The sequence below is a fragment of the Haliotis rubra genome, unplaced genomic scaffold (genome assembly GCF_003918875.1).
Source record: "Haliotis rubra isolate DU_JTF1 unplaced genomic scaffold, ASM391887v1 Scf53, whole genome shotgun sequence".
Taxonomy (NCBI): Eukaryota; Metazoa; Mollusca; class Gastropoda; order Lepetellida; family Haliotidae; genus Haliotis; species Haliotis rubra.
In genome coordinates this window covers 2,548,019-2,562,063 of record NW_025767224.1, presented here as the reverse complement: position 1 = coordinate 2,562,063, position 14,045 = coordinate 2,548,019, and the positions used below count along the sequence as shown (strand labels likewise).

The following is a 14,045-nucleotide window of genomic DNA, read 5'->3' as shown; positions in this document are numbered from 1 at the left end:
CATAACAAAATAGATAGCAGTTCATTGTTAGCCATATGGGGGCTGCCATGAAGTACTGTTGGCCTTGAGATTTATGTTAGAATGAAGGCATGTTTACGATAAGTTAATCCATCTAAGCTATAATTGCATATATTAGAATGTTAGATCATCAGCCCTAATCATGCTACATCCAAGGAAGAGTCCATTGGAAACAGGACAAGTTGCTCAAATTATTTGAAATGAAATCAGTGCCGATCACAGCTTGCTGTAAATGATTCTCTGTGTAAACAGAGTTAATATACAGATATACTACAGGAACAACAAAAAGACTAGGATATATGTTGTGGTGTTAAACGTGCTACCAGTATTCATTCTGAGTATATGGTATTTATGACTGTTTATACTTCAGTGTCTTACATCCTCCATCCTCCATCACTGGTAAATACATAGACCACTTTGCAGTGTTGTTTGAAATGTTGAACAAAATTACTGTTGGATTTCACATGAATTTTATATGATTTTGGAAGATGAAAAGCTAAGGAAACTCAGTGTATTATTGTTTAGTCGAGAATCTGATAAGGGTGGCTGAAATTCATTATGTACAAAAAGTGTTTACAGAAAGCTTTCTTCATAAAGTTCAAATAAATAATATGTCAAACAGATGGACACAAACCACAGCATGCAAAAGGCTTCATGCTGAACACAAAAGCTAAATTCATGAAAATATGAGAGTCCTGTTTGGTTATGTATATAAAAAATTAGGGACTGGCCATATATAGGAAAGGACGGGAAGTGGTTATGAACAAATGTTAAATACAATTCAGGAAGCATGTCCCATAAATTAATGGTGGTAAAGTTGGGGTATCAGTAAAATATGATACAGTCGTAAGATAAATACCAACAGCATAAATTAATTTAACAATAATGGTGGGATCAGATGCAACTTTTGACGAGCCACACAGACTTGACGTACTTACTAAAATACACAGACTAGATGATTATATCAATGTGTCCAATCATAAATAATCTTTGGCTTCACAAAACAAGTGTTGGTATAATGTTTAAACAGTTGAGATAAATGTCACATCTCAAATAAAACAGATACAGTTTTCATGAAAGACCATGAGAAGAATGTGGAAGTAACGTTTTTACAAAACCTGACAATATTACTGTACCGGGTGAGTAGCTGGTGACTGGCACCAGTGTACACTGGCATCACCCATCAGGTACTTTGGACCGAGTTTGCAGCAGAATCCATTGGGAGACAAGCACGTTGTACTTGGGAAGAGGGAAATAATCTTTGGGGAGTTGTCAACAATTACTTCTGCCACAACATACAAACAATAGCCAACAATGTCCAGCAAAAGACAATCTGCACAAGAGTCTGATTGAGACAGTAAACTGTTATTTAATACAGGTTACATGCATATTGCCTTAGATACACAAGCATAAAACATAACTGACAAATAAATTACCTCTTTAATAAGGATTGATGTCGGAATTGTGCTCAACTGGATTAATATGCCACTGATATCTTACACAGCATGGTAGCAGCACACATGGTTAAAGCAAAACCAATAAACCACCTCCAAACACAACAATATGAGACAACTGTCGTGGTGATGATATATACTTGATATATACCAAATATAACACTGTAAATGTGAACAGATACACTTTAAGTTTAAAAAATATGTCTTGTATGATTTTAATAAATTCTTCTTGTCCAGAGTGACAAAGCAAATCTGTTTAGCCGTGCCGGATTGATTATAGTCATATATAAAGAGAACTTGTGGTCTTTACTTACTTTGAGTAGTGTATGTCGATGTATCCAAGATGTGCAGCCTACTTGGCATGATAGGAACCTGTGTTAGGTCCAGCATGACATGCTGCCCTTTACCAAATACACACCTCAGGCACTCATATTTTATGGATTGATTTAATATTCATTAATTTCATAATAGAATACTTGCATATAGTAGCAAGGTCATTCATTGTGTTTGTGGTGGTCATAAGTATTCAAATAAGAATGATTAGAACAACCTTGAGCAATATCACCGATGTGAGGTCGTCATCATTCAGGGCCACTGTGCTTCAGATGAGGGAACTCCAGTAACAGAAATTTAGAAACAGTAGAGGTCATCATGGAGTGTAACTGAAAGGCTTCCTGATAACAAGATGTTGGTATGTCATACTAATAAGCGCTGTTAACTGTTTGTACACAAAAAATGTTGCACTACCCATCACTCAGTGTATGCCGAACTACCTTTATTCATTTATCTGAAGTATGTAGTATAAACTGTGGGCAACATACTAGTCACCCCAGACACATGGTGTCACAGCTAGTCAGAGGTCCAAGTTCAGTTCTGTAAAACAATTCTGTAGAAGGACTATGGGCTGCTGCAGCCTATTAATAGTGCCAACCCAGTCTGACTGGGCTCCTGTCTCCAGTTTGACTGGACCTGTGTTTATTAAACAAGTAGACAGGTATTGCGGCAATTTCACGTCGGTAACTCACTACTGGATGATAACTAACAGCATGGGATGTTTGATTTTTTGTTGTCATATAAAATTGTTCTAGTCTCAACTAATATACTATAATTCTCATCACCCACCCAACACTCCAACAAACACACACAGACAATATGTTTTGTAACTGTCTCCTACCCCTTTAAGATTGCTGCTCAAACTGGGTGGGACCAATAACTCCGCCAGTTTCCACATTCTGTAACACTAGCATCAGGAGGTGTCAACAGCGAGGAGTTCACATATGTAGAAACATTGTTTGACCAGATCAGTTCACCTAAATTGTAAATGCTTCTTAATAAAAGTATTCTGTATGTTTGATTTTAAACATTTTAATTAGATTCTTTTAGTATCATTGTCCATAATTAATACTGACTGTAAAAATATGTGATTAATACTGGTAAATGATCAGGAAATGTTCATAAAATGATAATGATTTTACCGAAAGAACATAATTCGAAAGTTTCATCAAATGCAGTTTTCCCTGCTTGAAACACAACATGTTAAAAGTCACCTTATACACTGCAATTAAAACAACACACAAAGGTTTAAGCCAAAATTAATAACATGATTGTCCATCCAAAAACAGTAGTCAGAAAACCAATATAATTTAGAAAATCAAATTTGAAAAGAAAGTTAAGACTGACAAACTGACAGTTATTGTTCGATGAATATGTTAAACTAATCATGTGATACGTTTCTAATCAACTGGTTGATATGTCTGTATGGCGTCCATCATTAAGCTGAACTTTGATTGGCTGTTGCATAGTCTTGAACAGGTAGCATTCCTCGTGGTTGGTCCACATTTTTTGGCACAGCGTGTGAGTATGTCCTGGGCACTGCTCCATAGGCACTGATAGGGCCAGACTGAAATTGATAGGAGTTAATATAAAGGATATCAATTACATGAAAATATGACAATCTTGTGTCACTACGAACATCACATTCTCTTCATGAAACAGCTAGATGATCAAACATACATGTGGGATACATTATAATTGTTTACAAACACTGAAATTCTAAAATCCATTTTGACAAAATTGTTGAAGTCTAAGTTACTCAAAAACAATTTAAAATGTTTCATGTAAAAGTACACACTTACTATTAAAATATTGGCCTCAATAGTATAACATTTGATTTTGAGAATATTCCAAGCATGACATGGAGAAGAGATTAAAATATGATTGCATTTCAGAAATGTCACAGTCTCCAGTCACTGAGTTGTTAGATCACAGTACGAACAATCCCGAACAAAGGAGTCTCATAGATGGTTGAAAGTTTTAACGGAAACTGAGATAGTGTGTAGTCAGGGGCTGGTTCAAGGATGGATGAAAGTCTTAACGGAAACTAAGATAATATGTAGTCAGGGGCTGGTTCAAGGATGGATGAAAGTCTTAACGGAAACTGAGATAATGTGTAGTCAGGGGCTGGTTCAAGGATGGATGAAAGTCTTAACGGAAACTGAGATAATGTGTAGTCAGGGGCTGGTTCAAGGATGGATGAAAGTCTTAACGGAAACTGAGATAATATGTAGTCAGGGGCTGGTTCAAGGATGGATGAAAGTCTTAACGGAAACTGAGATAATGTGTAGTCAGGGGCTGGTTCAAGGATGGATGAAAGTCTTAACGGAAACTGAGATAATGTGTAGTCAGGGCTGGTTCAAGGATGGATGAAAAGTCTTAACGAAACTGAGATAATGTGTAGTCAGGGGCTGGTTCAAGGATGGATGAAGGTCTTTAACGGAAACTGAGATAATGTGTAGTCAGGGCTGGTTCAAGGATGGATGAAAGTCTTAACGGAAACTGAGATAATATGTAGTCAGGGCTGGTTCTGAGGATGGATGAAAGTCTTAACGGAAACTGAGATAATGTGTAGTCAGGGGCTGGTTCAAGGATGGATGAAAGTCTTAACGGAAACTGAGATAATGTGTAGTCAGGGGCTGGTTCAAGGATGGATGAAAGTCTTAACGGAAACTGAGATAATGTGTAGTCAGGGGCTGGTTCAAGGATGGATGAAAGTCTTAACGGAAACTGAGATAATGTGTAGTCAGGGGTTCAAGGATGGATGAAAAGTTCAAGGATGGATGAAGGTTTTAACGGAAACTGAGATAATGTGTAGTCAGGGGCTGGTTCAAGGATGGATGAAAGTCTTAACGGAAACTGAGATAATATGTAGTCAGGGGCTGGTTCAAGGATGGATGAAAGTCTTAACGGAAACTGAGATAATGTGTAGTCAGGGGCTGGTTCAAGGATGGATGAAGGTTTTAAGGGAAGCATTATCTGAATTACATGATGTAGTCCAGGCTTTAAAGCAGAGGCCCAGATAAGCTGCGTATCCGGGTAAAATACGCATAGAAAATTTCCAACTACGCATTGAAAAATAATTGTTATGCACTAATTCACGATTTAAAATGTTAGATAATGCAAAAAAGTTTAAAACAAATGCTGCACAGAATATATTCAAAAAAATCGCCATGTAATGAAAAGACATCGATTGCTATCAAGTTGTACTGTTAGTATAGGACAAGTGTTGTACTGTCAGTATAGGATGAGTGATTTTTTATGAAATCATTTCCATTATATTTAAGTTGGTTTTGATTAGGTATGACATAAGGCAGATCATACCTGCTTAGTAAACTTACTCAATGACATAATACTTAGGTGAGTAAAATGACTGAAATACGCACATATTTGAAAGCAGTGGGTAACGGAAAATGAAATACCCATTCAACATTCATAATACCCACTCCAAAAAAATACAATGGGTACAGTACCCACATGAGCTAAATCTTATCTGGAGCTCTGATTTAAAGTATGGAGAGAATTTGATGGCTACAGTTTAAGGGACATAGAGTTATGTATATACTGGGACACATGAGACTCATTTGTAGAAAGCTGCAAGGGTCAAGTAGAATCAGATACATTTGATGTACTTGGGACAAAAGGTTTATAGGGAAGTAGCTTCTAATAAGTCATGTACTCAGGACTTTATCATCGGCTGATGAAAGTTTGAAGGGAAGAAGATCTGATATATTTGCTGTATTCAGGCTTTCAGTCTGAGGTATAGTAGCCACTACTCCAGTATTCAGAGGGGAGTCAGCACTTCATCCATGCAAATCCCTCTACTGATTCAAGACACACTTCTGTCATCCATACATCAGGCAGAGATGATTGTATGAGTGTGTCACTACACTAGCTAGTTGTGAGGTATCTAGCATCCAACAAGCTCTACTATCAGGCCTACCAAGCAGATTTAGATAAAATGGTTGAAATGTCCACGATATACAGCTACATTGCACAAAAGCTAATTAGGGCATAAATATCTGAAGACATATAGCTCCCAAATATTACTGTCTCATGATCTGAGGAGAAAGTACTCGCTTTCCAGTGTAGAAATATTAACTTCAATCCAACAGATAACACTGTGAATTATTTCAGTTTTGTTTGTACAACTTATGCAATAGCATGGAATGAGCTCTAATTAAAAAGAACTCACAAAGAGCACGTAGAGCTCCCCAAGACTTCTGTTATTTCCATGGCAGGAGACTGTCATCTCCTCTATTGGACTGTGAGAATCGGGGTCTACTGAAGGGGTTATTTGGGCTCGGCTGAAGTGTGGTAGCCAGGACACACATAAAATCATATCTGGTAAGCTGATTCATATTTAAAAATTAATAATGGTATATTTGAAAACTTCAAGGCATGCCTGTTTAATTCTGCACACAGCACAACACAGTTATGGAGTCAAAATACGTTGCTGACCTGTTATTTTCCAATGTAGGATTGTGACGTAATACTTGTGTGATAAGTCTACTGAATAAAAAAATCATCGTTATAATATGTGTGTGGCATATTGTGGACATTTCATTCATTTTAAGTCTGCTTGGTCTGTCTGACCACAAGGGCACAGCAAGTAAGTTTTAATCCATCCAAACATGGCTACCCTATCATTGTATACCACTCTCCAACGTAAGCTCTCTTCAAGGTCATGTTTCTGGCGTTTCTCAAACACAAACTCCTGGGCTCTCCGAGCTGCAGCCCGCTCTAGGACCTGATTCTGAGGAGGAAAACAGAAATGGTGTGAGTGAGTGAGTGACCATTAGGGCTGGCTAAAAATATTGACATTAGGGAATATCATTGATGAGAAGAATTATTAATGATTATCAATAAGAAAACTGCGTCATTCATAATATCTGAATGTTATATGTCTTTATTCATGTATTGCTTCTAACATATGTTCGGAACGCTGTTTTCGTTAGTAATCCATACATGAATAAAAACAGGTATGTCACCACTCACATGTGACTCCAAATCTTTGGTTGTTCAGAGTATTTTTTCCATTGTTGCTCCAAGTTATTTCTTCAATATTTACCAATTATCGACCTCTTTGATCTATATCGATAGCCAACCAAAGTAAATATTGTTCAGTACTCAAGCTATATCAAGTTTGGACAGGTATGGCAGTAGCTGACTGCTATACCTAACAGTTCATGATATCTAGGCTTGATACCACAAAATCAAACATCTCATCCCCTGTTTAGCGCTCTCCGTATGTTGAACGGACAACCTATTTTGACCGGGATTCTACATAGCTACCAAGCGAACAAAGAGAAGGTATCAATACAGTTTTAGCCATGTACCTTTAACTACACGTATCATTGACAACCAACAATGTCACAACACATCTACACATTGTAGACAGTATTTGGGAGGTGCTTTCCTGTAAAGCTAAAGTGCATTACATGAGTCTTTCTCTCCCCCCTTTCAATGACAGCAGTATTACCCAAGCCTCACCCTTCAATGACAGCAGTATTACCCGAGTCTCACCCTTCAATGACAGCAGTATTACCCGAGTCTCACCCTTCAATGCCAGTAGTATTACCCGAGTCTCACCCTTCAATGACAGTAGTATTACCCGAGTCTCACCCTTCAATGACAGTAGTATTACCCGAGTCTCACCCTTCAATGACAATAGTATTACCCGAAGTCTCACCCTTCAATGACAGCAGTATTACCCGAGTCTCACCTTTCAATGACAGTATTACCCGAGTCTCACCCTTCAATGACAGCAGTATTACCCGAGTCTCATCCTTCAATGACAGTAGTATTACCCGAGTCTCACCCTTCTAAGACAGTGTATTACCTGAGATTTCTCTTTCTGGAGCCGTTTGATGACATCTTCCCGTGACATGCGACACGTTTCCAGCTCATGCTGAAACACATACATGTATATGATCTGGAAGTATATTGGTATTGCCATTGGTTAAAGGCTGCACACAGCAATGTTGCAGCTCTATCCCAGCAGTCTACAAATAATCATGCTTGATCCAGATAAACCTGCATGGGTTACTTTAGACCTGGGGTCTCCACAAGGGGGACCTGGAACCAGCATTATGCAGTCAGTCTCTCATCAGTGAAACCAGCATTATGCAGTCAGTCTCTCATCAGTGAAACCTGCATTATGCAGTCAGTCTCTCATCAGTGAAACCAGCATTATGCAGTCAGTCTCTCATCAGTGAAACCTGCATTATGCAGTCAGTCTCTCATCAGTGAAACCAGCATTATGCAGTCAGTCTCTCATCAGTGAAACCTGCATTATGCAGCCAGTATCTCATCAGTGAAACCTGCATTATGCAGCCAGCCTTTCATCAGTGAAACCTGAATTATGCAGCCAGATTCTCATAAGTGAAACCTGCATTATGCAGTCAGTCTCTCATCAGTGAAACCTGCATTATGTAGTCAGTCTCTTATCAGTGAAACCTTCATTATGTAGTCAGTCTCTCATCAGTGAAACCTGCATTATGCAGTCAGTGTCTCATCAGTGAAACCTGCATTATGCAGCCAGCTTCTCATCAGTGAAACCTGCATTATGCAGCCAGATTCTCATCAGTGAAACCTGCGTTATGCAGCCAGCTTCTCATCAGTGAAACCTGCATTATGCAGCCAGATTCTCATCAGTGAAACCTGCATTATGCAGTCAGTCTCTCATCAGTGAAACCTGCATTATGCAGCCAGATTCTCATCAGTGAAACCTGCATTATGCAGTCAGTCTCTCATCAGTGAAACCTGAATTATGCAGCCAGATTCTCATCAGTGAAACCTGCATTATGCAGACAGTCTCTCATCAGTGAAACCTTCATTATGTAGTCAGTCTCTCATCAGTGAAACCTGCATTATGCAGTCAGTCTCTCATCAGTGAAACCTGAATTATGCAGCCAGATTCTCATCAGTGAAACCTGCATTATGCTGTCAGTCTCTCATCAGTGAAACCAGCATTATGCAGACAGTCTCTCATCAGTGAAACCTGCATTATGCAGTCAGTCTCTCATCAGTGAAACCTGCATTATGCAGCCAGATTCTCATCAGTGAAACCTGCATTATGCAGTCAGTCTCTCATCAGTGAAACCTGAATTATGCAGCCAGATTCTCATCAGTGAAACCTGCATTATGCAGTCAGTCTCTCATCAGTGAAACCTTCATTATGTAGTCAGTCTCTCATCAGTGAAACCTGCATTATGCAGTCAGTCTCTCATCAGTGAAACCTGAATTATGCAGCCAGATTCTCATCAGTGAAACCTGCATTATGCTGTCAGTCTCTCATCAGTGAAACCAGCATTATGCAGACAGTCTCTCATCAGTGAAACCTGCATTATGCAGTCAGTCTCTCATCAGTGAAACCTGCATTATGCAGTCAGTCTCTCATCAGTGAAACCTGCATTATGCAGTCAGTCTCTCATTAGTGAAACCTGAATTATGCAGTCAGTCTCTCATCAGTTTGAAACCTGCATTATGCAGTCAATCATTTATCAGTGAAACTGGGAATTCACTTACTAGTATACTGTCTCTATCAGCCATTGCATGTTTGGTTTTCTTCAAGAGGATAGCATTGTCCTGTCGAAGTTTGACAATTTCCTTCTTTAGAGAGTCGTTTTCATCCACCAAACTCTGAAAAAGATGATCAAATTGAACATTTTTCAGCATATTTCGTGTAAACCTTCAGTAAATAATCAAGGCTGAACAATCCAGTGACACTACACAGCATAGATCCAGGCAATTGGGGTATGATGTCATGTATCAAGTCAGTCAATCCCAGTTCGATTTGTTGGGCCAACTGTTATAAGCCATGACAAACGCAGAGACACTGTCAGCCATGTTAGCAGTATACAGCTCTTTCAGAGGAGTAAGTGAGTGAGTTTAGTTTCATGCTGCTTTTAGCAATATTCCACCAAAATCGCAGTGGGGTACACCAGAAATGTGCTTCACACAATGTACCCATGTGGGGAATCGAACCCGGGTCTTCGGCGTGACAAGCAAACGCTTTTTACCACAAGGCTATCCCACCGTCCCCTCTTTCAGAAGAGGGACAAAATGGTTTCATTTAATTTTGCAAATAAAGAAAACTGAAAACTATGACAACCTCATTTTTTCGAATGACATCGTTGACTCTCATGTTGTTTCCCAGCAGAGTGGAAGAGTTGGATAACTTGTGGCGTCCAGATATAGCGGGCATGGTGATTCTGTCTGTGCCCTCATCATGGTCATCTGGTCGTGGGGACAGCCCCTTGCCCCCTCTCTGCTGCCGCTCTTGGTCATACAGGTCCTTGTAACGGAATGCAAGTCTGTTTGCCTTGGCCAGCTCCCCCTCAAAGGCCTTCATCTTCTGGTCAGCTGAAATATGACACAAACACTATATAAACATCTACCCATACAATGGGTATACAGAACAGCCAATACCCAGCATCATGAACATCTACCCATACAACAGGGGTATACAGAACAGCCATTACCCAGCATCATGAACATCTACCCATACAACAGGGGTATACAGAACAGCCATTACCCAGCATCATGAACATCTACCCATACAACAGGGGTATACAGAACAGTCATTACCCAGCATCATGAACATCTACCCATACAACAGGGGTATACAGAACAGTCATTACCCAGCATCATGAACATCTACCCATACAACAGGGGTATACAGAACAGTCATTACCTAGCATCATGAACATCTACCCATACAACAGGGGTATACAGAATCAGTCATTACCTAGTCATCATGAACATCTACCCATACAACAGGGGCATATACAGAATAGAACAGTCATTACCTAGCATCATGAACATCTACCCATACAACAGGGGTATACAGAACAGCCATTACCCAGCATCATGAACATCTACCCATACAACAGGAATTATACAGAACAGTCATTACCCAGCATCATGAACATCTACCCATACAACAGGGGTATACAGAACAGTAATTACCTAGCATCATGAACATCTACCCATACAACAGGGGTATACAGAACAGCCATTACCTAGCATCATGAACATCTACCCATACAACAGGGGTATACAGAACAGTCATTACCCAGCATCATGAACATCTACCCATACAACAGGGGTATACAGAACAGTGTTACATTACCTAGCATCATGAACATCTACCCATACAACAGGGGTATACAGAACAGTCATTACCTAGCATCATGAACATCTACCCATACAACAGGGGGTATACAGAATAGTCATTACCCAGCAGCATGAACATCTACCCATACAACAGGGGGTATACAGAACAGAACAGCCATTACCCAGCATCATGAACATCTACCCATACAACAGGGGTATACAGAACAGTCATTACCTAGCATCATGAACATCTACCCATACAACAGGGGTATACAGAACAGTCATTACCCAGCATCATGAACATCTACCCATACAACAGGGGTATACAGAACAGCCAATACCCAGCATCATGAACATCTACCCATACAACAGGGGTATACAGAACAGTCATTACCTAGCATCATGAACATCTACCCATACAACAGGGGTATACAGAACAGTCATTACCCAGCATCATGAACATCTACCCATACAACAGGGGTATACAGAACAGTCATTACCCAGCATCATGAACATCTACCCATACAACAGGGGTATACAGAACAGTCATTACCCAGCATCATGAACATCTACCCATACAACAGGGGTATACAGAACAGTCATTACCCAGCATCATGAACATCTACCCATACAACAGGGGTATACAGAACAGCCATTACCCAGCACCATGAACATCTACCCATACAGCAGGGGTATACAGAACAGCAATTACCCAGCATCATGAACATCTACCCATACAACAGGGGTATACAGAACAGTCATTACCCAGCACCATGAACATCTACCCATACAACAGGGGTATACAGAACAGTCATTACCCAGCACCATGAACATCTACCCATACAACAGGGGTATACAGAACAGTCATTACCCAGCACCATGAACATCTACCCATACAACAGGGGTATACAGAACAGCCATTACCCAGCACACAGTAGGCCTGAAATGGTTATCCGGGTACTCGCGTACGAGGCAGGTAGGAGCACTACTCGAGTAGTAAAATACTACTTGAGTACTCATCTAAGAAAATGTGTAGTCGAGGCAGAGCAATCACGAGTTGTATTTAAACTTGTGTCATTTACTCATACCAGTAGATCATGTAATTACTAATCAGTTTGAGAATATGTCACAACATAGTTCATGGTGTTGATTACGTAAGGACGGGTGCATTGTTTATTTCTCTTTCATAACATGCATCTCGACTCACCTTCTTCGCAGTCTCGAGGACGGGTACTCGAGTACTCACGAGTAATTGAAGGCAAGTACTCAAGTACTTTCAGTTGCTACCTAGTACACAGAACAGACTCAACATGTCACAGGGAGTTATTCTGACCAATGACATTTGGCACTTACTTTCCTTTGCCTTCTTCTGGAACCTGTTCAGGAGCTTGACCATGTTGGTGTGGGAGAGGTTGGACTCTTCCTGTAACTTCTGGTTCTGGTTGTGGAGATGCTTCACCTCCACAATCTTTCCGTGTAAAGTGATCTCTGCTCGCAGCTTGGAGTTCTCAGCCTCAATATTCTTCATCATCTGTGCTTTTAATTCATAAGCCATCTCTGACTCTTCCGGGTCCAGCCTCCCTCTGGGGATATCACAAATATTATCTGCCAGGTGAATAGTCTCTTGATAATGTTCAGCCAATGGAACAGTTCCCTAGTTGACATGTTGCATGTCTGGTCAGACTTAGGCTCTGTTTTTATAAACAATCTGTCGGAACTAATTTTAGTAATCAAATTAATTAATCAATCTTACTTTTCTCTTGGGGTCTTTTCTTTAGTGACATTTGTGCTTGGTGACGTCAGGTCTCTCTGTGTCTGTCCCACCTTCTCCTGGAGCTGTGACAAGAATATTACAATATCTCATGTAATAAATTCACCCTCTCCTGGAGCAAGGTCAAGAACATTACCAAATCCCATGTAATTAATGAAATTCCCCAGCTACAAGAATACTATCCCATACATTGTAATTAAGGGACCGTTCATAATTTATGGCTAGGGCTGTGACGATGATTTTTTGGGGTGGGGGTTGCACCCATTTTGTTCTGGAGAGGTCGGGGGTGTCATCAAATTTGTACACATCTACTTGGGTGTGTGTGTGTGTGTGTGTATGTTTGTCAGCAATTTTGTACATAAACTTTATTAAAATTTATGCTTAAAAATTATGGGAAGGGAGGGGGTCATTGATTTTGTACATGACATGCAGGGGGTCGCCACTTACTTTGTACATAAATTTTAGGGGGGGTCATTCACATTGTGCATGCTTCTCAATAAAAATCATCATCACCCCCCGTAGCCATAAATTATGAACGGTCCCTAACTGATCCTTTCAGAAAAAACAAAGTATGAGTGTAATACGATTCAGGAGTTATTTCATGTGTCACATGATTTATATCTGACTGTAACTGAAGCAATGATAACAAAGATGTCTATAGTATTCATCATCACAGAACAATCAAGGATGACCATACACTTTGTGCTTGACAAAATGTTACCTCCACAGCAGCTCTTCATTACAAGATGACAACTAGGTCTAAATGTCTGTCTGTTTAATTTACTGTAAACAAGATTATTGTGTCTCAGGTTTAGACATAATAAAAAGTATCTCCTTACAGAATTTCATCAGTTATAGTAACACAAACTTATTGTTTCCAATTTAGCTTAAGACATTTTTAAAAGAGTTACGAATGATGACAGCATACAATACAAAATATAGATACAGCTGAGTTACTGTGACTATCACAGTGATTCATTCCTGCAATATTCTTTTAAACGGAATGTTGATAACATTAACAGTGACTCGGGTGCCTAACTCACGCTCAGTTCGCCTAACTCACGTTCTCCAGTAGCTTGGTGGCTTCTTCCAGCTGTTTCGACAGACCTTCCTTTGCCTGGGCACAGTCTTTCTTTCTGGAAGACTCAAGTTTTTCAAGTTATTTTGAATAGATTTATTTGTTTCAGAGAGTTTCTGGATTTGATCTTGAAAAGTCTGCAAAATCAACACTCACGCTTATATAACACATAGCTATTGATACATCTGACAATATGTTCATTACCCAAACACTGCTTGGGACGTCAGCTGTCTGTGTAATATGTACAATGGGACATCTGCTGTCTGTGTGA

The 14,045-nt window shown here is 39.7% G+C and overlaps 1 protein-coding gene across 1 annotated transcript; it reads right to left on the bottom strand.

The window, feature by feature from the left end:
* Positions 1–1,854: 1,854 nt before the first annotated feature.
* On the bottom strand, positions 1,855–13,855 carry LOC124253032 (the record flags this gene model as incomplete). Its single annotated transcript, XM_046686748.1, has 8 exons — positions 1,855–3,372; positions 6,448–6,561; positions 7,648–7,716; positions 9,336–9,449; positions 9,922–10,172; positions 12,279–12,508; positions 12,679–12,761; positions 13,760–13,855. Coding segments are annotated over 8 exons (1,086 nt in total), but the record flags the coding sequence as incomplete, so codon positions are not given.
* Positions 13,856–14,045: the final 190 nt, after the last annotated feature.